The 25731-nt window shown below is 47.9% G+C and overlaps 1 protein-coding gene across 2 annotated transcripts in view; it reads right to left on the reverse strand.

Annotated features, from left to right (window-relative positions):
• The window catches only part of BNC1 (basonuclin zinc finger protein 1), a 34844-nt gene extending 18855 nt beyond the window's left edge, over positions 1-15989 (reverse strand). Inside the window, exon 1 of one of the 2 annotated variants that reach the window (XM_089310785.1) lies at positions 15427-15989. Coding sequence is in view for 1 of the 2 variants with exons in the window: in XM_070054574.2 (XP_069910675.1) it covers positions 14665-14766 (102 nt within the window). In the remaining variant the exon portion in view is untranslated. Of the gene's footprint in view, positions 1-14664; positions 14860-15426 lie in introns of those variants that run through there. The other variant, XM_070054574.2, reaches the window with a different exon arrangement.
• Between the last annotated feature and the right edge of the window lie 9742 nt (positions 15990-25731).

The following is a 25731-nucleotide window of genomic DNA, read 5'->3' on the forward strand; positions in this document are numbered from 1 at the left end:
CCCTGACCACAGCAGAGAGCTGGACTGGAAGAGGAGCAACCGGACAGAACCGGCGCCCCAACTGGGACTAGAACCCAGGTTACATACAAGTTGAATTTCTACGATTTCACTGTCTTCTGGGATTTCTTTTGCTTCAGGGTTAACCTGAACAGAGCTGCACCTGGGCATTCAGACGAAGGGACAGGGCTGTTCTTCACCAAGGTGTGCAGCACACAGTGACAGGCTGTCGAAAAACAGGAAACACAGGAGAACAGATCTGGCTCTTTGTAAAGTCATGGGATAGGCTACGTGATCCCAACACTGTTTTACCAGAATAGCGCATGTATCCTCATGAGGGGTGATGTCGTCTCCAATGAGTGAGTTACTGGGGAGGGGGTAAACATAGATTGCTCACTTCCTGTATAAAGCACAAGTATACATACATAAACAGATCTACAGCATATGGTGTGATGCTATTTGGTAAACACAATTAGGAAAAAAAATCTCCTTAAGTATGGGGAGTAAAGAAGAAAGACTGAGAAACACCATCCCAATGCTAGAAATTATTTTAGTTTTTTGGTTACACAGTTTCCATTTGTATTTAGGTATACAATTGTATTAAAGGCAGGAACATATACATCTATACCTTTCCCACATAATTATATAGTTGCCTTGAATGGAAGTTAAAGGATAAAAGTGAGTGAGTTTGATTTACATTACACACTCTGTCAAAACAAAAGCTTTAAAAGGCACCCTTAGTTTGTAGAGCAGTTGTCGTTATGCTGTCTAGCATATGTTGGCTATGATCCTCTGAACATCAGTTCACAGATAAACCGATCACCTATTTTGAATAACTACCAGTATACCCAGTAGTAAACCTCTGAAATATTTCACAATCAAGATTCTAAAACTATGACTGTTTTAAAGAACATTTATTTATTTAATTTTTATTTAACAAATATAAATTTCCAAAGTACAGCTTTTGGGTTACAGTGGCTTTTTCCCCCCATAACTTCTCTCACACCCGCAACCATCCCATCTCCCGCTCCCTCTCCCATTCCATTCACATCAAGATTCATTTTCAATTATCTTTATATATAGAAGATCAATTTAGTATATATTAAGATTTCAACAGTTTGCACCCACACAGAAACACAAAGTGTAAAGTACTGTTTGAATACTAGCTATAGCATTAGTTCACATTGTACAACACATTAAGGACAGAGATCCTACATAAGGAGCAAGTTCACAGTGACTCCTGTTGTTGACTTAACAATTGACACTCTTGTTTATGGCGTCAGTAATCACCCCAGGCTCATGTCATGAGTTGCCAAGGCTATGGAAGCCTTTTGAGTTCGCCGACTCTGATCTTATTTAGACAAGGGTCATAGTCAAAGTGGAAGTTCTCTCCTCCCTTCAGAGAAAGGTACTTCCTTCTTTGATGGCCTGTTCTTTCCACTGGGATCTCACTCGCAGAGATCTTTCATTTAGGGTCCCCCCCCCCCCCCAGAGTGTTTTGGCTTTCCATGCCTAAAATACTCTCATGGGCTCTTCAGCCAGATCTGAATGCCTTAAGGGCTGATTTTGAGGCCAGAGTGCAAGAACATTTTTTTTTAAGAGAGTTTTTATTTTGAACTGTATCCCTCAAGTTGACATTTACTCTTTAAAAGCATAATGTTGGAACTACAGAAGTTATCTCATATTTCATTCATTCAGAAAATAAGATCTACTTTAGCCAGAGACAGACAAAGATCCTTTAGCACATGCTTTCTGACTCTCTGAAGATTGCTCCAAAGGCTCAGCTCATACTAAGTCCTAGGAAACACCAGGTGACTGTGAAACAAGGCTCAGCAGAGCAAAGCCATCACACAGGCAACATTTCCTAGCAGGCAACTGAACCTTATTTTCTGCATCTCTCATCACCCGGTTCAGAATTTCTCAGCTTTGGCACGACTCACATTGTGGGAGGGCTAATTCTTTGTGGCAGGGGCTATCCTGTATGCTGCACAGTGCCTGGTAGCACTTCCGGTCTCTACTCACCAAGATACCCGTAACACACCATTCCCCAATTGTGTCAACCAAAGCTGTCATTTGAGATCGGTAACATACCTTAATTGTTCAACCTTAGCAACTTCCTGTTTGAACATAGAATTTTTAAGCAATTTAATCTGTAATTCCAATGTACAAATGCTGTTTCATAAGAAACATTCATGTGGTTCTACATGAACCCATTTGAATATATTAGGCTTAATAAAGTTCATTAAACATCTCTGGAAATAATTCTCAGAAGAATTATTTATGAACTAAAAAAGCTAATTACAGTGTCTAAGCAAACTTTCAGTATCAAGACTCTTGCCTTTTTCCACCCATCTCAGAATTTCACAATGTAGTAAAATCATAGCAGCATTATCTAAAGATAAATTAAAACTTCTAAAATGAAATCAAACCCAAAAACTCTAATTACGGGACAAAAAGTACTCATGTAAATCACAATGGAAAATTTCAAATTTATATCCTTTCCTTTAGAATCTTAATACTTAATCCGTCCTTCAGAAACATAAAGCAGATGTTCACAACATTCTGGACTCATCAAGACATGATTATTGCTTTTTATGCACTCATCGTAATCAGACTATTTCCGGAATTATTATTAGTCACTTTAATGCAGTACAAATCAGCATTCAAAGTACTGATTTGTTTTCGTAACTATCATTTGCTCATTCATGCATCCGAAAACCACTGACACACCTCGTATGTGACGGATGATCTGGTTATTTGCAGTCAGGGGACAGAAAGTTACAACCTCGCCTCCCAGACACCTCTCTGCCGCCATCAGACGAGGAGATGCAGCTGTGAATTCCTGGCAGCAGCTGGCCCAGGCTCCCAGTGGGTGGATGCACAGACATCCAGCGCTGGATCCTGAAGGTCTCTGGTGGGATGTGAATTATTGGGCTCAAGAAGAAAAGCTGTTTACACCTCTAGTTCACGTCGCTGAAGCTAAATTCAGGGGCTTATCCTTGAGGGACTACACGGAAGCAGGGCGGGACAACGGAAGATGCCTGGGTTCTCAGATTCGCAGCCCTGGCCCTCGGAGAGCAGTCATTTGTGTCCTGGCTGAGGCACAACACTGAACTGCAGACCGACCAGGCAGCCTGGCAGGCTCCAGTTACTTAGTCTGCGCTGTCCATACGGTAGTCACTAGCCACATGTGGCTATCTTGATATAATTAAATCAAAAATTTAGAATTCAGTTCCCTGGTCACACTCCCAGTGCTCAGAAACTGTATGTGAGTAGTGGCTACTGTATAGGATATCCAAGATGAAGAACATTTCCATCTTCATAGAAAATTCTACTGGATAGTGCGGAGTTCAATGGTGAGATCAGCTACTTGCCCTTTGACGTGGTCATGTTCATGTGGAATTAAATGGTGATCCCACTTAATGCTCCAACGTTACCACGAGGAGGGAATTAACCTCCGGAGACTTCAATTTATAGAATATCTGTAACTTGCCCAGGGTCACACAGTTGGTGAGTTTTACTGAGCATTTACTATGTATCACTATATGTGACACATTATACTGAGCAGAGTATGTGTGTTATTTCTTTCTCACAACCAACTAGGGAGGTAGGTTTTACTACACACCCATTTTACAGATGAGGAAGCTGAGGAGATTACAGGCTATCAGGGTAGTTTCAAATCTGGATACTAGGGGTGACTTATATGATGAGATATTTGGGGCTAACTGCAGTTACATGTATGGTTTAAAGTTTATTTTTATTTATTTGAAAGGCAGAGCAACACACACACACACACACACACACACACAGAGTATCTTCCATCCCCAAATGCCCACCACAGCCAGTGCTGGGCCAGACGGAAGCCAGGAGCCTGTAACTCAATCTGGGTCTCCCCTGTGGGTACAGGGACCCAGGTACTTGAGCCACAGTCTGCTGCTTCCCCAGGTGAACACAGTAGGGAGCTGAATCTGAAGTGGAGGTGAGAGTCCACACCAGGCACTCCAATATGGGATGCAGGTGCCCTAAGTGGTGGCTTACCCTGCTGTGCTGAGCTACAAGGCCTGCCCCACATGTGTGGTTTAATATAACGGCCACAGCAGCTTTCAGAGTTATATGAGGGTACTTTAAAAAGTCTGCGGATGGGCCCGGCACTGTGGCACAGCTGGTAAAGCTGCTGCCTGCAGTGCGGGTATCCCATAAGGGTACCAGTTTGAGTCCCAGCTGTTCCACTTCCAATCAGCTCTCTGCTAAGGCCTGGGAAAGCAGTAGAAGACAGCCTGGGTCCTGGGGCCCCTGCACCTGAGTGGGAGACCCCTGGCTCGAATCGGCTCAGCTCACCTATGGTGGTGTGGCCATTTGTGGAGTGAACCAGTGGATGGAAGACCTCTGTCTCTTTGCCTTTCTTTAACTCTTTCAAATAAATAAAAAATCTTTTAAAATTCCTTTAAAATAATATATTAGGAAAAATCCTTTGTGAAAGTTGATCCACAATGAATCACCTGACTGGCTGGCTGATCAGAGCTGCACCATGCTCACCGATCACAGATGTCCACCCCTTATCCTTTTCCCCGATCTGCCTTGGTAAAAGAACTTTTTTAAAAAACTTTTATTTAATAAATATAAATTTCCAAAGTACAGCTTTTGGATTACAGTGGCTTTTCCCCCCATAACCTCCCTCCCACCCACAACCCTCCCATCTCCCGCTCCCTCTCCCATCCCATTCACATCAAGATTCATTTTCAATTATCTCCCTCTCCAGTGCTGGTGCGTAGACTCGGCGGCTGGGGTCCCGAGCCGTGGGCGCCCGTGCCCTCCACGTAGGTCCACCGTGTCCCACTAGTTCTGGAAGAGTTTCCTCTGCAGTTTTTTTCCCCTAACTCTTCTCTGAGACTAGAGATTCTCCACTTTTATTACACTAACTTTTCCCGGACTACCAGTGCACTCCCTCCCTATTCCACCATCTTGGAGCTCCTCGGTAAAAGAACTTTAATTTCCAAGTCTCCACTGGTGGCCAGGCGATGAAGTCCTGGCCAATGGTATACAGCTGAAGGTGTTGCCTGGAGTATCAGAGAAAGCTGCTTTTCTTTTCTTTTTTTTTTTTTTTTTAAGATTTATTTAGGTATTTATTTGAGAAGCAGAGTTAGAGACAGAGAGAGAGACAGAGAGAGAGAGAGAGAGAGAGAGGTCTTCTATCCGCTGGTTCACTCCCCAAATGGCCACAACAGCAGGAGTTGGGCAAATCCCAAGGCAGGAGCCAGGAGCCAGGAGCCGCCACGCGGATGCAGGGGTCAAGCCGTTGGGCCATCCTCTGCTGCATTCCCAGGCCATTAGCAGAGAGCTGGATCAGAAGAGGCGCAGCTGGGACCTGAACCGGCACCACAGGCAGAGGCTTAACCTACTATGCCACAGCGCCGGCCCCCAGAGAAAGCTGCTTATACATGGGAGCTGCTCTCAGCTGAGATTCGTTGGCCTTTTCTTTTCTTCCTTCTTGGAACATGAAGACGATGGCTGAAGTTCAGAGGCTATTTTGAGGCCATGAGGCAAGCTTGTGGTCATGCCCTGAGGATGGCTGAGAGGGATGGCCACTGTTAGCCAGCTGCTCTTTCACTAGCAGCCTCTGGTTTACACACGGATCTTCCTGCTGACCGTGGAGAGTGCCGCCAAAAATCCACGTGGAAACGGCTCACTAGTAGAGATTATACGTCCAAGTTTAGAGACTGTGGTCTTTAACTTGAGAAGTTCTGAGGTGGTCCCAGATTCTCAGTGGTAAAAATCTTAAGTCCTCCAACTTGGAATCAAAGGACCTAGTCTGCAGAACCACAGTCACTTTAAAAAAAAAAAAAAAAAAAGATTTATTTATTTGAAAGAGTTACACAGAGAAAGAGAGACAGAGAGTGAGAGAGAGGTCTTCCATCGCTGGTTCAGTCCCCAACTGGCTGCAATGGCTGGAACTGCCCTGATCCGAAGCCAGGAGCCAGGAGCTTCCTTTGAGTCTCCCATATGGGTGCAGGGGTCCAAGGACTTGGGCCATCTTCTACTGCTTTCCCAGGCCACAGCAAAGAGCTGGATGGGAAGTGGAGCTGCTAGGACCTGAACCGGCACCCATACGGGATGCCGGCGCTACAGGCGATGGCTTTACCTGCTGTGCCACAGCGCGGGCCCCCACAATCACTTTTTAAAAGTCACCAACACTTTGGAAGAAAGACGGAATACAGACAGCTGCTGTTGCTATGTGGACTCATGCCGATCAGGGCACAAACTACAGCTTAGGTTTTTTGTTTTTTTTTGTTTGTTTGTTTTTGTTTTTTTTTTGACAGGCAGAGTGGACAGTGAGAGAGAGAGACAGAGAGAAAGGTCTTCCTTTTGCCATTGGTTCACCCTCCAATGGCCGCCGCGGCTGGCGCGCTGCGATCCGAAGCCAGGAGCCAGGTGCTTCTCCTGGTCTCCCATGGGGTGCAGGGCCCAAGCACCTGGGCCATCCTCCACTGCACTCCTGGGCCACAGCAGAGAGCTGGCCTGGAAGAGGGGCAACCGGGACAGGATCTGGCGCCCCGACCGGGACTAGAACCCGGTGTGCTGGTGCTGCAAGGTGGAGGATTAGCCTAGTGAGCCATGGTGCCAGCCTACAGCTTAGTTTTTAAAGCAGCTGGGTCACCCTCAGCATGTAGGAGAGGGTTTGGTTTCTATTCACCTGCAGCACAAACGTCATTTTCCTTCTCCCTGGTACTACGGAGCCAGTCTTCCTGGTTCAGGAAGCTGCATCACTCACGCCTGGGAGCGCTCTGCTTTTTGTATTTGCTCTGCCTCTTACACACATTCTGTATTTCTCATTTTTCTTCATAGAACGGCATTTTGTTTTGTTCCCCATCTTCTCTCGTTTTTCACTCACTCCTTTCATGGTTTATTTTTTTATTTTATTTTTTTCATGGTTTATTTTTAAAATTGCCACTGTTTTTCTCACACATGCAAACCCACAGAGGTACAACCAGACCTCCAAAAACAGTATTAACTTGTGTCAGGGGCCAGCACCGTGGCTCACTAGGCTAATCCTCCACCTTGCAGCGCCGGCACACAGGGTTCTAGTCCCGGTTGCTCCTCTTCCAGGTCAGCTCTCTGCTGTGGCCCGGGAGGGCAGTGGAGGATGGCCCAGGTGCTTGGGCCCTGCACCCCATGGGAGACCAGGAGAAGCACCTGGCTCCTGGCTTCGGATCAGTGTGGCGCGCCGGCCGCAGCAGCCACTGGAGGATGAACCAAAGGCAAAGGAAGACCTTTCTCTCTGTCTCTCTCTCTCACTGTCCACTCTGCCTGTCAAAAAAAAAAAAAAAAAAAAAGTGTCAGGAAGAGCAGAGAAGAACCTCATGAGGTGTTTCTGTGCGCAGTGGCTTATTTGTGGCTGACAACAGGGCTGCAGCCCACCTGGGGAAACACACACAGACAAGACGCTTGTCACACCGCCATCTTCCATTCAGAGCGTAACAAAGGATAACCAATTATGCAGCAAGTTGTTTTCTGTTTGCTGTTAAACCATCTATCATGTAGCATGTACCATGGCGGGGGGTTCACGGGGGGGGGGGGGTAGAAGATGAGGAACTTATGGCATGGCACGAGGGGAGCACACAGCTTCACTGGGAAGAACAGGCATACAGCTGGGCTGGTCAAGAAAAGCAGAGAGCAAAAAAAAAAAAAAAAAAAAAAAAAGAAAAGCAGAGAGCGTGATTTGTCAAAAATTAGCCTGAGTCATCAACTATGTTAAAATTCCAAATATACTCCAAAAAAAAAAAAAAAAAAAAAAAGGTGAGCGATTGGCTTAAGCAGTCAAGACACCAGTTAGGATGTCTATACCTCACACCAAAGTGCTTAAGTTCAATGCCCAGCTCAGACTTTTTTTTTAAAGGTTTATTTATTTATTTGAGAGGTAGAGCTACAGAGAGTGAGGGGGAGAGATGGAGAGAGAGGTCTTCCTTCCGTTGGTTCACTCCCCAAATGGCCGCAACAGCTGGAGCTGCGCCTATCCAAAGTCAGGAGCCAGGTGGGTGCTTCTTCCTGGTCTCCCATGCGGGTGCAGTGGCCCAAGCACTTGGGCCATCTTCCACTGCTTTCCCAGGCCATAGCAGAGAGCTGGATTGGAAGAGGAGCAGCTGGGACTAGAACCGTCGCCCATATGGGATGCTGGTGCCACAGTTGGAGGATTAACCTACCGCACCACGGCACCGGCTCCCCCAGCTCTGACTCCTGAACCTGGCTTCCTGATACCTGGGAGCCAACAGATGATGGCATCAGTAACTGGGTCCACACCACCCAGATGGGAGATGCAGATTCAGTCCCCAGCTCCCAGCTTTGGCCCTGGCTGTGTTGTTGTGAACACCTGAGGAGTCAACGAGAGGATGGAAGCTCATGTGCAATTGTTAATAAATTTGAAAAAATTTAATTAAAAATCAATCAAGCACAAAACTCATTGACTACCTTTTAGAGACTACTGGGAAACCAACTATTATTTTGAAAACCGGTAAATAGGAAAAGCATCAAAAATGCATCCTTTTCTACACAATCTATTTCCGGGTAACCAAATCATGAATGATACAGGAATTCCCTCTGAATAGGACTCAGATAAATGAAGAACCAGAATATTATCCTACAACTCCTGAAAAAGACGACCAGGTCATCTGCCGCAGGATGGAAGGTCACATGACACCAGACATTAGGTGCTCTTGCCAAAGAAATTCAAACCAGCACTGGGGCACAGCAGGTAAGCTGCTGCCTGTGAAGCCAGCCTTCCATACAGGAGCGCTGGTTCAAGTCACGGATGCTCCACTTCCAAGCAGCTGCCTGCTACTGCTAACCCTGGGAGGCATCAGATAACGGGTCCAGTGCTTGGGTCCCTGCCGCCCGTGTGGAGCCCTGATGAGTTTCAGGCTCCTGGCTTTGGTCTGGCCCAGAGCTGGCTGCTGGCAGCCACCTGGGAAGTGAACCAGCAGATGGAAGATTGAACTCTCTCCTTCTCCCCCTCCCATCTCTCCCTCACAATTTCTGTTCCTCTGCCTTTCAAATAAATAAATAAATCTTGGCCAGCGCCACGGCTCAATAGGCTAATCCTCCGCCTGTGGTGCTGGCACACCAGGTTCTTGTCCCGGTCGGGGCGCCAGATCCTGTCCCGGTTGCCCCTCTTCCAGGCCAGCTCTCTGCTGTGGCCAGGGAGTGCAGTGGAGGATGGCCCAAGTGCTTGGGCCCTGCACCCCATGGGAGACCAGGAGAAGCACCTGGCTCCTAGCTTTGGATCAGAGCAGTGCGCTGGCCACAGGGCGCCGGCCACGGCGGCCATTGGAGGGTGAACCAACGGCAAAAGGAAGACCTTTCTCTCTGTCTCTCTCTCTCACTGTCCACTCTGCCTGTCAAAAATAAATAAATAAATAAACAAACAAATAAATAAATAAATCTTAAAAAAAAGTTCAAACCTGAATCAGATCAAGGCTCTTGATCAACTCCAATTTAAGAAAATACTCTACGGGGAACAAAGGAATATTAAAATGATTCTATAAAGAAGCCATCCACATCTAGGCAGGGGAGCACCTTACAGGAGATATGACCCCACATTTCAACAGATGAACTGCAAGAAAAAAAATCAAGTATAAACCTACTGACTACAAAACACAATGTATGGACCTTACTTGAATATTAATTTGGGCAAATTAATGATAATAGAAAGTTGAAGAGATAATCAAGGAAATTTGTCCACTGTCTGGAACAACACTAACAAGTTGTTGCTAACTTTTAGGTGCTCTGTGGTATGCTGCTTTTGTTTTAAAAAGATGTTTTTCTATATTTTAGAGCTATATATTAAAATATTTATGACTGAATTATATGATACCTAGGATTTGCTTAAAAGTAATTCAGTGGAGAGAATGGGTAGGGAATATAAACGAAATGATTGGTCCAATGCTGGGAACTGCTGGGACCCCAAGCATATGTTATTACCAAACTTTATCAAACAATTCTAATTGTTTAAAATTTTCTACAATAAAAAGTGAAAAAATAAAACTTGCACTTCTGCCATAATTTGAGAGAGATGACAGAGAGGGACAGGGCAAGCTCTCGTCAGTGCACGCAGGAAATACTGCAGGCCCAGGCACAAAGACAGGGTCACTACACCATCAGGCCCAGGGGCACAGGTCTCTATGATGGGCAGTAACAGTCAACCATGAAAGGCAGTATGGGGTGGGGGCTGGGGTTCATAGGACCATCGGCATTCTGAACAACTGGGGGACACTTTACCACGATCACAGTTGAGAGGGACGGGGGGAAGCTGCAGAGACCAATATACAATGATGCTGACAGAGAAATGACAGAATCTGGTTGTTCATTGCAAACATGGAGATGAAAGGCCAGGCCAGTAAATGGAGACAGCGGGTATGGGGGGCGCAGGTGGGAGGGAAAGCCCCTTCAGGTGACAGATGTTGGGCTGTCTACCTGTGAGTAGAAAGCATGCGTGACACATTTGCGGTGTTCTCTTGCTGCTTAGTTCAAAGAGGGTGATGGGGAAAATACTTGTTCTTTTGATGTCTATAAATCAAAGTATAAACCCTGTGCCAAAATAATTTAACATCTGTGCTTTTTTCTTAAAATTATTAGTTCTGAAGGCTGGAAATACAAAAAATAGTAGAAAGACATGCAAATATTACCTTAGAAACCAAACCAAACATTTCTTCTTTAAAAAAAACTATAGAGACATAAATGATATGGACAGATATTTTTTTCTATCTAAGCCAAATTTGGGAGACCTCAGAAATAATCTTCAGAAACTTATAATACAAAGCCCAGAGAAATTGTTAACTGCATGCATGAGAACTTCTGAACATAGCTGAATCAGACTGGGGAAAAGAACAGAAAAATCAAAGCAAACCAGACACTTAACTTTAGGATTATTTTACTAAGGTGGCCAGTTACACCAGTAAAGCAACTTTGCTGCTTCTGCAAAATAAAGATAAAATCACGAACACTTCTCTAAGTAAAACTTCATAAAGATTTCTTTAAGGAAGTTAATGAAAACAAGATTTTTAAAACTAAGCTTTAAAAAAAGAAAACCCTCTTAATTATGCCATATGGATCTCCCTTTTAAAATTCAGCTTCGTGTTTTCATGAAATGTTAGTTGATGGTACAAAAACTTTACCTTCCTAATGAATAATGCAAGAAACAGAAGACAAGAACATACACAATGCTTCTGGAAGCTGGTGTAGAACTGGAAAATAATTTTGATATGTTTCAATATGTGGTAGGAGCACACAAATAATCTGCAGGAGGAGAAAGTCCAACTAATACCAGTATGAACAAAAAAGTTAGAAGCCCGAATCCGATTTATCCAAGACAAGCACTTCCCTCCACACAGGTCTGTCTGAACCTGGCCTTTACAACACTTTGTTTGTTTTTAACTTTACATTCACTGAGTAAAATTATCATCCCCCCAAGGCAGAGTATTCCTGTGATTCGTTCAGCCAGTTTATAAGAAGGAGCCCATGTGTGGACAGGAACAGTGACCGCCTGCTTGCCCAGGACGGAGAAGTCTGAGAAGGCTCCACACGGGACCCTTGATTAGCTGTCTGCTGTTTATACCCACCCTCTTTGGCTACATATGTGTGGAGAGTGGTGCCACGCCAGAACCTTGGAATTTCCAGAATTAGATAAAAGGACTTCAAAGAATGACAAGATAAGCAAAATAAGGATTTCAGGTGGAAATCAATTTAAAAGAAAAAAAAGAACAAAAACAAAGCCCCCCCTTTCCAGACACTCCTTCTGTACAGAACCCTGTTATCTTTTAACATCTTTCAGGTAACATCACAAAGATATAAAAGAAATAAATAAAACTCTCCAGGACGCTTGGAACAAGGTTATTACAAAAACGCTCTGACTTCCTAAATGTATCTTAGATATCAAAAAGTAAGGGGCACAGTACTGGGATTCCACCTTGGCTAGGGCACTTCTTTCCACAAAGGGCTGTTTCTGACAAAAGTAACTCAGGTTATTTAACATCTCTAACATCTGCAGAGGAGAAAACTCACCCTGGGAAGAAGCAAGCTCCTCCTGCAAGTAATTTACCTTGTGGAACCTCCGGGGCAACTCTTCTAATGGCTACCGTCAAAGCAGCTTCTACAGCCACATACGAAAGCTGAACCACTTCTGCCCCCACTCCGCCCCACAGGCTGCAGCTGACTTTTACTGAAGCACTGAAATTTTCTGTAAAACTCTCCCCTGTTTATATTTATCCTTAGGCATTCATAAACGACAAGTATGTGCTTAAGGGACAATTATTATTTGCTCTACGGGGCGGCCTGTCTGGCTCTTCTCAGCCACTGGTTTGGATGTCTTTCCAAGATGATGATCCTGAGGTAGACTGTGGGCACAGGCCTGGGAGGCAGGCCTAACGGTTGCATGGGGGAAAAGCAGATTAAAAAATAAAATCAAATAACCTTCTATGTAAAACTTAGGCATGTTGGATAATAGTTCTAACGTGCATTTCATTAACAGCAAACGGGTCACTGTTTCCCATCCTGGTGGCTATCAATCGCCATTTAATCATTTCAACCTACCACTTTCTCGCCCACTGATGGAGGGCTGGTCACGGAATCCTTACTAGCTGAAGGGTCTCCATAGGTACAGAAGATAACTCAAGTCGCACAGATGTCTGAACATAATTACGAGTTCCAAAGCACGCGCAGCGTGTGTGCTAAGTGAAGATTTCACCACCTCTTCTCACTCAGCATTTAACTATAACAGGAATATTTTCGACCGACAGTTGAGTGGAAATACAAGCAGTTTCTTGGTGAAATTAAGGCTAGCAAACTTATTAGATGAGAAATCAAATGACTCATATCTTACTCTTTTTAACTCAGAAAGCATGCCAAAAAGAATACAGTTATTTATCAAAGCTCATCATAGCCACGGGGGTAGAGATCTTCTCTCACCTATTTAAAGCAAAAATTAAATGGGGCACAACGTGTAACATGTGCAGTAATGTCCTTTTCTGAGATGTACCAAAATTGTATTTTGACATCTACAATTTTAATGGAGTTTTAATAGTGCTTATCAAAACGAAATCTAGCAGGGGACAATTGAGAAAGCATTGAACAACAGTCTGAACGCACCACCGCTGCTATTTGAAAAGCCCAGAATCTACGAAATCTTACGAAACCATCACGGAAAAATCTAACAGCAAATGAACACAATGAACAAGCCAAGAGGACATTAACAACAACAACAAAAAAACCCAAACATTCAAAACCACACACACCAAAAGACAGATCTGCCAAATGCTGTTTTTCAATCCACTCATTGTCAAGCCAAACTGAGACGAATATAACCGGGAAAAACTTGGGCGACATCTGCTGCGGGGTCCGGTGCAGGAACACATGTTTTCTCACACACACACACACACACACACACACACACACACACACACACACATCTCCGCTGACAGGGATTCCCAGGACACCAGCGGGGCCTCTTGTAGGCCCCTTAAGTGTTAACAGCAGAGGCCTGGCTGCGACCAGGCGTCTGGCCCCATTTAAATGCCCTGGTCTTCAGAGAGCTGCGGTGAGCGCAGCCCGGCCATAAAACCGGGGGACACGGGGCCGAGGGTCTGCTCCCCTCCCCCCCAGCCCCCCGACGCCCCCCAGCAGGGCTGCTGGCTGGCATTCTCCATTTAACTGTCAAACGGCCACCGGTGGCAGCGCCGCAGCCCCAAGGAGATGCCTTAAATGAGAAGAACATGTTTCCACACCGCAGTTGAGAAAGTTTGGCTCGGAGCTATGCGCTGATTAATATCAGATCTCCTCCTGCACTCTGCCTCTCCGCAATCTTGTCACATCTGGCTGACAAATCCTTAGGAGCTTACAGGCAAAGCCGGGGCGCCGCGGGGGCTCGGGGTCCGCCCGCGGGGCAGCGGGGACCCCGCGGCCGCCCCTTCCGCCCGCCGCCCTGGCACCGACGGGGCGCTCCCGAGACGGGCGCGCTGCGCTCGCGCGGTCCCCAAGCGGAGGCTCTCAGGGGACCGGGGGGACCCTGGAGGGCGCACTTGCTGGCACTGACAGCTGAATCGCCCCGAGGCGGCCGGACACGGCTGCGGCGGGCTTCGAAGCCGCAACCCGGGGGCGCCTGCCGGTGCGGCGGGGACGCCGCGCCGAACCGTCCCAAGGTCAGCCTCCCGCCGCCCGCATCTCCGCCAGGCTTTCGGACGCGACCGGCCGGACGTCAAAGTGCAGGAGTTTTTAAAAAAAAAAAAAATTTTTTTTTTAAATTAAAACAAAAGATTCGTCCCCCGGGGGACAAGAGCCACTTGCCCGTCTCCGCTACACTCCGCAGACGGCCTGAAAGTTACAACACACTTAGTACCCCCCGAGAGAAACACGCAAGGCACCAACAAGGCAACCAGCTGTCTCGTTCCTCCCGAGGTAAAAAGCGGGGTGCAAAACGGGGGGTGCAGGGGTGCAGGCTGTCCCAACGGCCCGCGCGGGAAACGCCGGCTCCTCCGGGGCGCTCCGGGTCCCCGCGCCCTCGAGGCCCTCGCAGCCGGGGACGACGCCCCCTCCCGCCGCCGCCGCCGCGCAGGTGGTGGCCCCCGGGAGGGTCCCCCACACTCCGAGCGACGCCCCGCGCCCGCCCGCCCGCGCCCCGCTTACCTCAGCCATCCTGCTGCGGCCGCCGCCGTGCCGGGGCTCCCGGCGCGTCTCCCCGGCCCGGGCCGCAGCGCGTCCGCCCCGCCTCGGCGGCCGCCGCCGCATCCAAGCTCCGGCCGTCGGGGCCCGCCGCGGCCAAGTGGGCGGCTCCGCGGGCGCCCCGGCCGCGCCGCGTGTGCCCGCACGCCCGGCCCCCTGCGCCCCGGGGGGCGCCCCCGCCCGCGCCGCCTCCCCGCCTCTCCCCTGCCCCCACCCCCCCAGCGCCGGCGGCCGGAGTCGCGGCCGAGCCCCCCACCCCCCGTCCCCGTCCCCGGGCGACGCCCCCCGGGCTCCGGGGCCGCGGGCGAGCGCGCTAAATCCCCGCAGCTGATGCGAGGCCGTGGCCCCCGCAGACCGCGGAGCCCTCGCCCGCCGCCGGCGCGGAGGTGTCTGCCCCGGCGGGCGGGCTTGAAGGCACTTGTCGGGGAGAGACACAGACGTGTCGGCGTTTGCCTCTCCCGGGGAAGGGCGAGCGCTCTGAAGTTCCCTGGCTCGCGTCAGGCCATGATGCCGCCTAGCCCGGGGCGCCCGCGGGTCCCACTTTGCGTCCGTCCTGTGTGTGTGTGTGTGTGTGTGTGACCTGTCGCAGGCTGTGGAAGAGGGGGTCGCCCCCTGGGGTGAGGAGTTAGAGCCCCGCGGGGACCAAGTGGCCCTCGGAGCCCCAGTTGCTTCCGTTGTAAAACGGGATTGGAAGTTTTGCGGCTCCTGTTAGATGCAGACACACACCCCGGGCAGGTGGAGGAGGGGTCTGCCCAGAAGCAGCTCGCTGGGGCCTGAGGCCAGAGGAGGGTGTCAGGCCCCTGGGGAGCCGACCGAGATGGCCCGCAGCTGCTGAAGCCAGAGCCTGCGACGAATCAGACTGGCTCTCTCCTCCCCTTGCCAGCTCCCTCGAAGGAGTCTTTGCGGGCGAGACGTGGGGAGCCCCCCTCCCCAACAGTTCCCTCCACCTGCCTTGCTGCTGGGGGGAGATCTTGGACAACAAAGGCCTGGCTCCCGACCTGGAAGGCACAGGCAGACAGCAGGCCTGCGCGGGGTAGGAGGAAGAAAGCCAGGGTGTCTAGGTTGCTCCGCTGCTGCCTTGCCACAGGCTGGACCCACGTGGCTGGCCTGTGGGCCAGGCGAGTGTCCCAGCTCTGCAGCCTGCCAGTCACCTGGCCTCGTGGGGTGGGTCTTGCTTGCCACGGTGGCTCATTTCATCATGAAGCTTTGCTTGCCTCCGACCCCCGGGGTTTCTGCCCTTTCTCTCATTCCTCCTCTCTTTGCCCGTTGTCACACAGTGCACCGTTCCAGAATGCTCTTGAACCTCACCCCCTTCGCCGCCGCTTTGGGCGCGTTTGCTTTCCTCTGCCCCCCTAAGCACTTGTTTCTGCTTATTGCAACCTGTCGTGAGGGGTCCTGTCTTACGCTGGTGGCTTCTGTGCTGTGAGCCGCTGTCACCGACGAAGCTCCGGTTTCTGCCGTTAGGTTGACCCAGGCATAGCCTGCTCCCCAGCGACTGGAAACTGGCTGGTGAAATTCAGCTTTCTTGCCCTCCCTATCTTCATCTATAAAATCAGGTATGAAACCCTGTCTCGGGCCAAGTTGGCAGGGCCACATAAAACAGTCTCTGTTCTACAAATGCTGCTCTCCTCCTCTCCTTTCTTCTGCTGCGCCGAAAACTGATTTTTGGATTAATTTGATTTGTTACGAGGGGAACCCTTGGTTTTGATATTATTGAATGGACATATTATACATACACCAGAATGTCTAAGTCCCAAGCAATGATTCGCCTAAATAAATAACTTTAATCTGTCCAGTTAAAGATTCTGGTCATTAGCTTTGCTTGTTGCACGTGAATTATATTTAGTTTAGCTTTATTTATTTGAGGAGAAAGAGTTCCCATCCATTGGTTCACTCCCCAGATGCCCACCACAGCCAGGGCATGGCACGGCCAAAGCCAGAAGTGGGGACCTCACTCCTGATTTCCCATATGGGTGGAGGAACCCAACATTTGGGCCATCACCTGCACCTACCCAGGGTATGAATTATCAGGAAGCTGGAATTTGGCGTGGAGCTGGGGACCCGAACCCAAGCAGTGATGTGAGTGTCCCCCAATCTGCATCCTAACTACCAGGCCAACTATCTGTCCCTCCCCCCCCAAAAAAAATCCCCTTTATTAAATAGGAAAAATTGAGAAGACACCAAAGAAGAAAATCACAGTGGTTTGATATTAAAGAGGCAAAAATCAGCCCTTTGAAGACTCTGGGCTTGGTTGGGTTGCCCTGCCCCGGACTGAGGCCTTAACCTAGGGTGGGTTTGCTGTGACCCTCTGCCGAAGGGCGGGCAGATAGAGGCGGGAGGCAGGGCAGGAGGAGATGGGTGTAATGAGCTTGAGTCTGTCCGAAGTGGGCCGTTGTTAATCTGCTTATCATCAGCCAGGGATGGGGGCTCCGTTTTGCCAGATTCCCTGCCAGTTTTCAAGAGAAGTTGAAAATATCCTGGTATTTAAAAGCTGGCAGGGAATTCCAATTTTTCATAAATATAGTGTGTGTCAGGCAAAATGTTTGCGAGCTGAATCTGGCCAGTGCGCTGTTGGTGTGTACTCTTGGCTGTATAGTGGTGTCTCTGCGAGGCCTGCTCTCGTAACAGTAAATGTGCAATAAATACTTGCCTGCCTGCATTTTAAACAGAATTCTCCAAAGCCACACTGAGATCAGACGCAACGTTTATGTGTTGGGTTCAGAGTCCACAAATGGGCTCTGAAAATATTTCCAGTATTTACACCCTAGCAGGCCCCTTTCGGTTGTTAATAATTCTGTCAAGTGCAGTTTTTCCCCAGTGGGAAATCTAGGAACTTAAAACGTTTTTTTTAATAAAAAATATTTTTAATCCTGGGAACCGCTGTATTAAAAAGGAAGGAAAAAAACCCACCTTTTGGCTGTGGAGGTCTGGGCAGTAACGATGGGAACATTATATTTCAGTGGCAGGCAGGCAGCTAACCTGCCTGAGGTTAGAGAGGTAGCCGCCTCTCACCTGAGCCCACCAGTGGCCCGGGAGGAGGAGCCAGCCCTGGGGCTGTTGGCAGGGAGAGTGGGTGAAGGCCAAAGGGGCAGGCAGGCAAAGGCTTTCGACAGAGCGGGGCGGGCAGAGCGCTCCAGCCCGGTCAGTGGCCCTCTGCAGTGGCCTCTCACCAGTCCTCTGCATTCCTCCGAGGACAGTGTCGGGAAGCACCAGGAGGCAAGAGTCCCATTTGTGCTGTCACCTCCCGGCCCAGACACAGACACCTGGTGGGGGCAGGTCTGGGCACATCTGTAGCTCCACTCGCTCTGGAGCCTGACTAAGCAGCACTTGGGCCAAGCTGGCCCCCCCACGCAGTTGCCTGCTGGGGCCGCAGGCCGGCCTGCCCCAGGCCTGGCACTGCTGTCGCAACCTCCCTCCTCCAGCCCCAGGACTGCTCCCTGCTGTGGGAGAGGAGATGGGTCCGTGCTGAAGGCAGCTGTGCAGGGTGTTGGTGGTGGAGAATTGTTCCTGTTCCTTCTGGTCTCACACGACGTCTGGGTTGAGGGGATCAAACTGCCCTGCAGGTCCTGCCACAGGCAGGCAGACGGGCTGTGCCTGGCATTTTGGATTCTGGTAGCCAAGATTGCCAAATCTCGGAGAGGTGGAGGGAGGGGGTTGCCAGTGAGGATGAGTGATAAACACAATAGTAAATTCCAAAGTGGAAACAAACCCGGGCCTGACTGTAGCTGGTTCCCTGGACATTGTCTGCCAGTGATGCAACCCGTGAGCATCAGTGGGCGCCCACCACAGCGAGAAAAAACATAACTGTTTTCCCACACGGACAAGCTGAAGGCTTATGGTGACTTTTTCAGTTGTAATCCCTGGAGAAAGTATTGCAAGTTGGGCTTACCCTTGTTTTGAGAAACTGGGGTGTGTGAAGTTAGCTTCGCGTTCCGTCTGTCCTCTGTAGCCTTCAAGTAACTGGCAACAGTCACAAAAAGGCTGTGGCCTGCCTTCCAAACAGCTCATTCTCGCATGACCAAGGGAGTGGGAGGATAATACCAAAGGTGGACTACTACTTGGACACTTTATTTGGTACCGCAATTACATCTCTGAGCTCAAAGAGCTCCGGTTCTTTCTAATTAGAGTGTGGAAGAACCACTTAGTTGTGGAAAAGCCCTTGGACTGGCACTTTACAGGTTGAGTTGATGAATTTGGGGTGATTTTTTTTAAAGTTTATTTATTTAAAAGGCAGAGTGACAGAGAGAGGGAGAGAGAGAGGAACAGGTCTTCCATCTGCTGATTTACTCCCCAGATGGCTGTGTAAGTTGGAGCTGGGCCAGGCAGAAGCCAGGATCTCCCACATGGATGCCAGGGGCTCAGGTACACTACCTTCCCAGGTGCATTAGCAGGGAGCTGGGTTAGAAGCAGAGCAGCCAAACCTCAAACCGGTGGCTTAACCTGCTGTGCTACAAAGCCAGCCCCCTGGAATGAATTTTATGAGGACAGAGCAGATACTTCTTGAGACTGGTGAATATGCATCAAAAAGATTCATTATGCCTTGGGGCATGATATTTTCTGTAAATTTAATGATCCGTTAATCCAGGGTGAGGGAGAAAATTTGGGGTTACCAGAACTGAAAATTCATACTACATTTGGAAATTAGGAGGAAAGGGTTAGGGGCTATGGGCCATAGGACAGATTTTAAATCAATTATTAGTTAACATCATTTCTATGGGGGTTTCAGTATATATTTTTAAAGGATTTATTTTATTTATTTGAAAGAGTTACAGAGAGAGGCAGAGCCAGAGAGAGAGAGAGAAGTCTTCCATTCCATTGTTTCACTCCCAAATGACCCAATAACCAGAGCTGAGCTGATCAGGAGTCAGGAGCTTCTTCTGGGTCTCTCACACAGGTGCAGGGACCCAAGGACTTGGGCTATCTTCTGTTTTCCCAGGCCATAGCAGAGAGTTGGATTGGAAGAAGAGCAGCCAAGACTCAAACCGGCGCCCATATGGGATGCTGGCACTGCAGGCTGGGGCTTTAACCCACTGCACCACAGCACTGGCCTCCTCAGTATATTCTTAAAAATGTTTAAGGTGGGTGGACATTTTGGTGCCGTGGGACAGCATCCCATGGCAGAGTGCTGGTTCTAGTCCTGGTTCCAATCCTGTTCCCTGCTAATGCACCTGGGAAGGCAGCAGACGTTGGCCCGAGTACTTGGGTCTCTGCCACTCACATGGGAGTCACAGATGGAGTTCCAGGCTCCTGGTTTCAGCCTGGCCCAGCCCTGGCCATGGCAGCCATTTGAGGAGTGAACCAGCAGGTAGAAGATCTCTTTCTCTGTATTTTTCTCCCTATCTCTTTTGGTCACTCTGCCTTTCAAATAAATGGAATAAATCTTAAAAAGAAAAGTTTAAGGAGATGGAAGCTAAATTGATTTGATCAGCACACATTGAATACATGTTATCAGTTTATCACACTATACCCCCATGAAAGTATACAATTACAATAAAGGAATGAAACCCAAGGAAAAGAAATGTTCACATACAGATTTATATATAAATGTTCATTGTAGTGCTAGCCATGATAGCCAAAAATGGTCTTTCAGGGTGGAAAATGAACTCAGACTAGATTATGATGATAGTATTACACAATTCTGTAAATTTACTACACTCATGAATTGTGTGCCTAACATGGGTGAATTTTATAATACTATATATATATATGATACCCCAATAAACCTATTTTTTAAAAGTTTCCCATTTTGATTTTATGTGAATTTTTTTTAATAAAACCTTTAAATGTCTCACTTAACAAGTTTAAAGGAAATACATTTAGCTGAGTCTATTTTGAATATTAAATAAAAAGTAATTAGCAAGCCAGACTCTTTGCATTGAAAGGATTGTGGTAGCCACTGTGCTGGGATTGCCTCCTCACCCTTCATTTCATTCCTCCCCCTCTGTGAAGCAGCCGTGTCCTCCACACAGTTACGGAACCCCAAATCCAACCCTGATTGGCTCAGGTAATCCACGCTTAAGCCAATCAGCACCCAGGCACTTTCCTGGCTGCGTGAGTGGTTCCAGGTGGTCCAATCAGCTTAAATCTCAGGACTTTTTGTTTAATGGGTGGGGAAAAAAGGGGAAAAACAGTGGGAACAAGGCTGATGCCTGGAGCTGAGTAGACCTGAGAGAATGGTAAAGAAATTCAGCTGAAGTTCTGTTTAATCCACGCCCGGAGTCCTTAACCTTTTTAGATCTGTGAAAAATTAATCACTTTTCATTATTGTAGCATTTTTTTTGCTTGTCTTAAAATTTGTTTGTTTATTTGAAAGGCAGAATGACACCACACACACACACACACACACACACACACACGGGGGGTGGGTATTGATTCTACCATCTGCTGGTTCACTCCCCAACAGCCAGGGCCAGGAGTTTCATCAAGGTCTCCCACAGGAGTGGCAGGGGCTCAAGTACTTGAGCCATCATCCACTGCTTTCCCAGGTGCATCAGCAGGAAGTTGGATCAGCTGGGTCAGGAACAGAGCAGCTGGGACTCAAACTGGCACTCTGATATGGGGCGCTGATGTTGCATGTGGCAGCTTAAGCCACTGTGCCACAACACCAGCTTCCTTGTGATTTTTCCCCATTATCTTCAACAGAAAGCAGCTCGATATAGAAACTTACATCCACCATTTCTCCCAGGTTATTCTGGGATGAAGGAGAAATGAATTATCGGGGTGTCCCTTGTCATAGCAATCTTTATTTGCTTTTTGCAGTTTCAGATAATATTGGTAATACAGGATTAGGAACTAATCTCCTAACACAGGCCCACAGCTTACAAATCCTGGACCAAGTGGGGGAGATTCTTCCAATTGAAGCATGTTCATGTGTCCTTGTGATTTTCTCTTTGATCTTCAGTAGAATATTTTCCAGAAGTGCACTGGCTGCATACTTTAATTTTTTGAAGACATTTTTCTTCATTGGATTTTGAAATTCTGGAGGGTAGAAACTGTTGAATTTTTTTTTTTTTACTATATCTATCACAGGGCACTTCTGTATGCAGTAGGGGCCTCATAAATATGGGCTTTACCTATACATGTATAAATGAAGAGATTTAAACACATATTCCTCACTTGTAGCCCCTTGGAAGTACCTTTTTGCAAATGGTTTAATGGCAGACTTCTAAAAATGTAATTGCTAACTTCACTTGGAAATCCACTTTGTCAAACTGTGGCTTCTAACACCCTGTCTCCACCATGGAATCAGTTTTGATACCGATGTTTCCCAGAGGTGTGGCTTTTAATCCTCAAATTACAACACAAGTTTTAACAGGCCAGTTTTGTCTGTCACTGGGAGTTTAGTAATTAACAAAATGCTCCAGCACTAATGGTTTATCAAAAGACTGGTAAGCAAGGAAGAGACATTATACAGGAAGTAGACCTGGTATGCTTACTGAAAGAACTCATTTAAGGAGCACCACAAGTACACATTACACTGAATTCAGCCCCGATCCCTGAATCTAAGCAGCTCAGCCTAAGACTTGCAAAAGGGAGGCGAGACGCAAGCTCCGGTTGATAGAGCCGGTGTGTGAGCAAACTCGAGTGGCCTTGGGGTGCCCATCCTGGGACTCATACCCTCAGAGTCATTTTCCCAGCCGTGGGGATTTTGCAATAGCCTTTGTTACAAACGCGTTCATAAAAGTTAGTGGTTTTCTTAGGAGTCCAAAACAGGGCGCATAACAGACAGTGAGTAACCTGCAGGTAATGCCCGTGGTGACAATTCTGCTTTGTTCCGTGGGAGTGGAGAGAGCCGAGTCAGGACACAGACCGCTCTCCCTGAGAGCTGGGAAAGGAAGGTCCACACACTCACAGCAGGGAGTGTTCTCTTTATTCGAGGTGGTTGCCAAGTCTTAAACACTAAAACATGTAGGTGTGCTGGAGTGGAGAGGAGGCACTGACGTCTCAAAGATAACTCGATAGGAGACGGGAATAAAAGAGGAACTGGTTGTTTGACGGAGGTGTCGGTTCAGCCTCGGAGAGGTCACCTTCGTTAGAAGCCCGGCGTCCTCCACTCCTGCCAGAGGCCCCGGCAGCCCTCGGGCAGGCGTTTCTACAGATCAAGCCTTGTGCCTGGACCCCTCCTCTCACTTTCCCTCATCAGGACACCCCTAATGGATTGCAGATGTCCCATTTGGTTAGAAGCACGTTTCAGATCCATCTGCCCCTCTTGCTTTTATGCAAAAAACACCTGCAAATCTTTATCTTTGGTTAGATTTACCACACATTGCAAGCTTTGAAATTTTGGTCCAGGGGAAAGAAGAGCATGTCACCACCCTCCTTCTCAAGTTGAATTCCATACCTGACAATCGCCTTTGGGGAGGATGTTTGCATTTTTCTTTCAGGATAGTAGTCAGAGAGGCTTTAATAGACTCAAAACCAGCCAGCTGAAAGCTAATTAATTTCATTAATCCTCCCAAGTCTGTGGACAAAGCCATGGTGACTATGGGGTGACAGCTAGTGTACGTGTGTGTGTGTGTGTGTGCATGCGTGCATACTTGTATTTCTTCCTGATTCTCTGAGATGAGACCACAGCACCAGAAGAGGAGCAAACAACGAAATGCTGGCGACCTGGGCTAGGATATGCTTACGAGACAGCTTCCTTGAATGTGCTTTGAAAATACATGTGATGGGGCTGGTGCTATGGTGTAGCAGGTAAAGCCTCCGCCTGCAGTGCAGGCATCCCACATGGGCACTGGTTCTAGTCCCGGCTGCTCCTCTTACAGTCCAGCTCTCTGCTATGGCCTGGGCAAGCAGTAGAGGATGGCCCAAGTCCTTGGGCCCCTGCATTAATGTGGGAAGACCCAAAGGAAGCTCGTGGCTCCTGGCTTCACACAGCTCCAGCCGTTGTAGCCAGTTGGGAAGTGAACCAGCCAATGGAAGACATCTCTCTCTCTCTCTCTCTGCCTCTCCTTCTCTCTCTGTGTAACTCTAACTTTCAAATAAATAAATGAATTTAAAAAAATACATGTGGTATAATTCTAATAAGTGAGTAAATCGCTCTAGGCCTCAAGATTCTAACTACTCCCTTTCTTCACTCAACTTTAGGGTATTTCATCCCCTCACCCAAGGAATGACAAATGCCATTTACATAGCTGTGAGATAACAGCATAATGAGTGGCTCTGGGAATGGTGGGAAGGAAGTTCACATTTAGTGTGGTTTTATTGGGAGGCAGGAAGGCTCACTGTGTACCAGCTTTGTGGCTTTGGGCAACACATTTGACCTTTTGGGGCCTCCATTTTCTCATATGTAAAGTGAGGGAGATGGATAAAAGTTATTTGTTTATTCCTCAAATAACTGTTTTTTTTTCCAGATATTTATTTATGAGAGTGAGAAGAGAGAATCTTCCATTCTCAGGTTCATTCCCCCAGTGGCCACAGTGGCTGGAGCTGGTCCAGGCTGAAGCCAGGAGCCTGAAACTCCATCTGGATTTCCCACGTGGGTGGCTGGGGCCCAAGCACTCAGACCATCTTTCACTGCCTTTCCAGGTACATTAGCAAGGCATTGGATTGGAAGCAAAGCAAAAGGGACTGAAACTGGCATTTGGATATAGGATGCTGTCATCACAAGTGGTGACCTAACCCACTGTGCCATGATGCACCCCCTCCCCAAATAACTGCTGACACTGAGTGTCTTTGGGCACTACTCTGGCACCTGGGGGCAAAACAGACCCAGTCCTTGTACTCATGAGCTGCCCCTTACCAGCAGTCACTTCCTGGTTAGTCCTCATCTTTCACTGCACCGTTGAGAACTGGCTCAGAACTTTCTGCCCCAGCTTCGCCCTCATTAATTCCAGGTTTTAATGTTCATATACTTTGCTCATCGAGTAATTTAGCCCTGTGGTCTTTGGATCTCTCTGGCTTCAAACGTCTGTTCTCTTTCTCAGTCGTTATTCACAGCATGTTTTGAGCCTCAAGAGACCTCCGGTTTCCTGACTTCTATCTGTCCCCTTCTGGTCTTTCTTATCTATGGACTCACGGCCCTGTTTCTCTTGCTCAGATTCCTCTCTCCTGTTACCCATGATTCCTGCTCCACTTCTGCAGCACCCACCAACCGAATCTAAACCTGGAGCAACACCCAGTCAGCCTGCTCCTCATCAACACCCATACCGAGTGTTGACAGAGAAGCACAAATGCCAACTCTGTACCGCAGGGCCACATTGCCATGGACAACTCCATCCCCGTTAACCCAAATACATGTAAATCTACTTTTCCCTTTCTTCCTCCAGTTTTAGAGGATAGTTTTCCTCCCCTGTCACCCACCCAGAGCATCCTTGGGGATCCTATTAGTAATAACCTTTCTTTACTGAGCTTGTGTCTTCAGCATCTCTCTTTCAGTTGGTTCTGTTGGGCTATAAACATTTTAAACTCTCTCCCATGTTAAGGAGAAAAAAACCCCACCCTTATAGTGGACTACTGTATCAATAGACAATCCCCTCTCCAGTTCTCCCAGTATCACACCCTTGTGTAGGTCTCTCCTGCGTGACTGCATCATTTACTTTAGCTAAAAGGTCATCAGCCGTGTAACACAAGTAGAGGCACTACACACACGTTTAAGTCCTTGCACACTGAGCTTATCTCTCTTGGGTTCTTCCCTTTTGGAACCCAGCTACCATGAGTAAGGTATTCCAGTCTGTCCTGATGGAAAGACTGGCCACGTGGACTATGCCCTAGAACATGAGAGACCACTTTGGGAAGCAGATCCTGAGAGGACATGGAGAAAGAAGCGTAGAGTCCCAGCCAGACAACCCACCAACTAGCTGAAGCTCTGAGTGACCGAAGTGGGGGCCAGTTGAAGAGCTGCTCTTCAACTGGTTGATATCAAGAGTTGATAGATGGTATCCTAGGAAATGATAAATTCTGCTTCAAGCCACAATTAGGCTACTTTTCTATGGAGCAGCAGAACACTAAAACGGCCCCCAAAACAAAACAAAACAAAACAACAAAAACCAGAACAATCCTTTAACCTCATTCCCTCTCCAGTGTCTCTTG

Source organism: Oryctolagus cuniculus, chromosome 12 (assembly GCF_051225735.1).
Source record: "Oryctolagus cuniculus isolate XC-2025 breed Fujian yellow rabbit chromosome 12, ASM5122573v1, whole genome shotgun sequence".
Taxonomy (NCBI): domain Eukaryota; kingdom Metazoa; phylum Chordata; class Mammalia; order Lagomorpha; family Leporidae; genus Oryctolagus; species Oryctolagus cuniculus.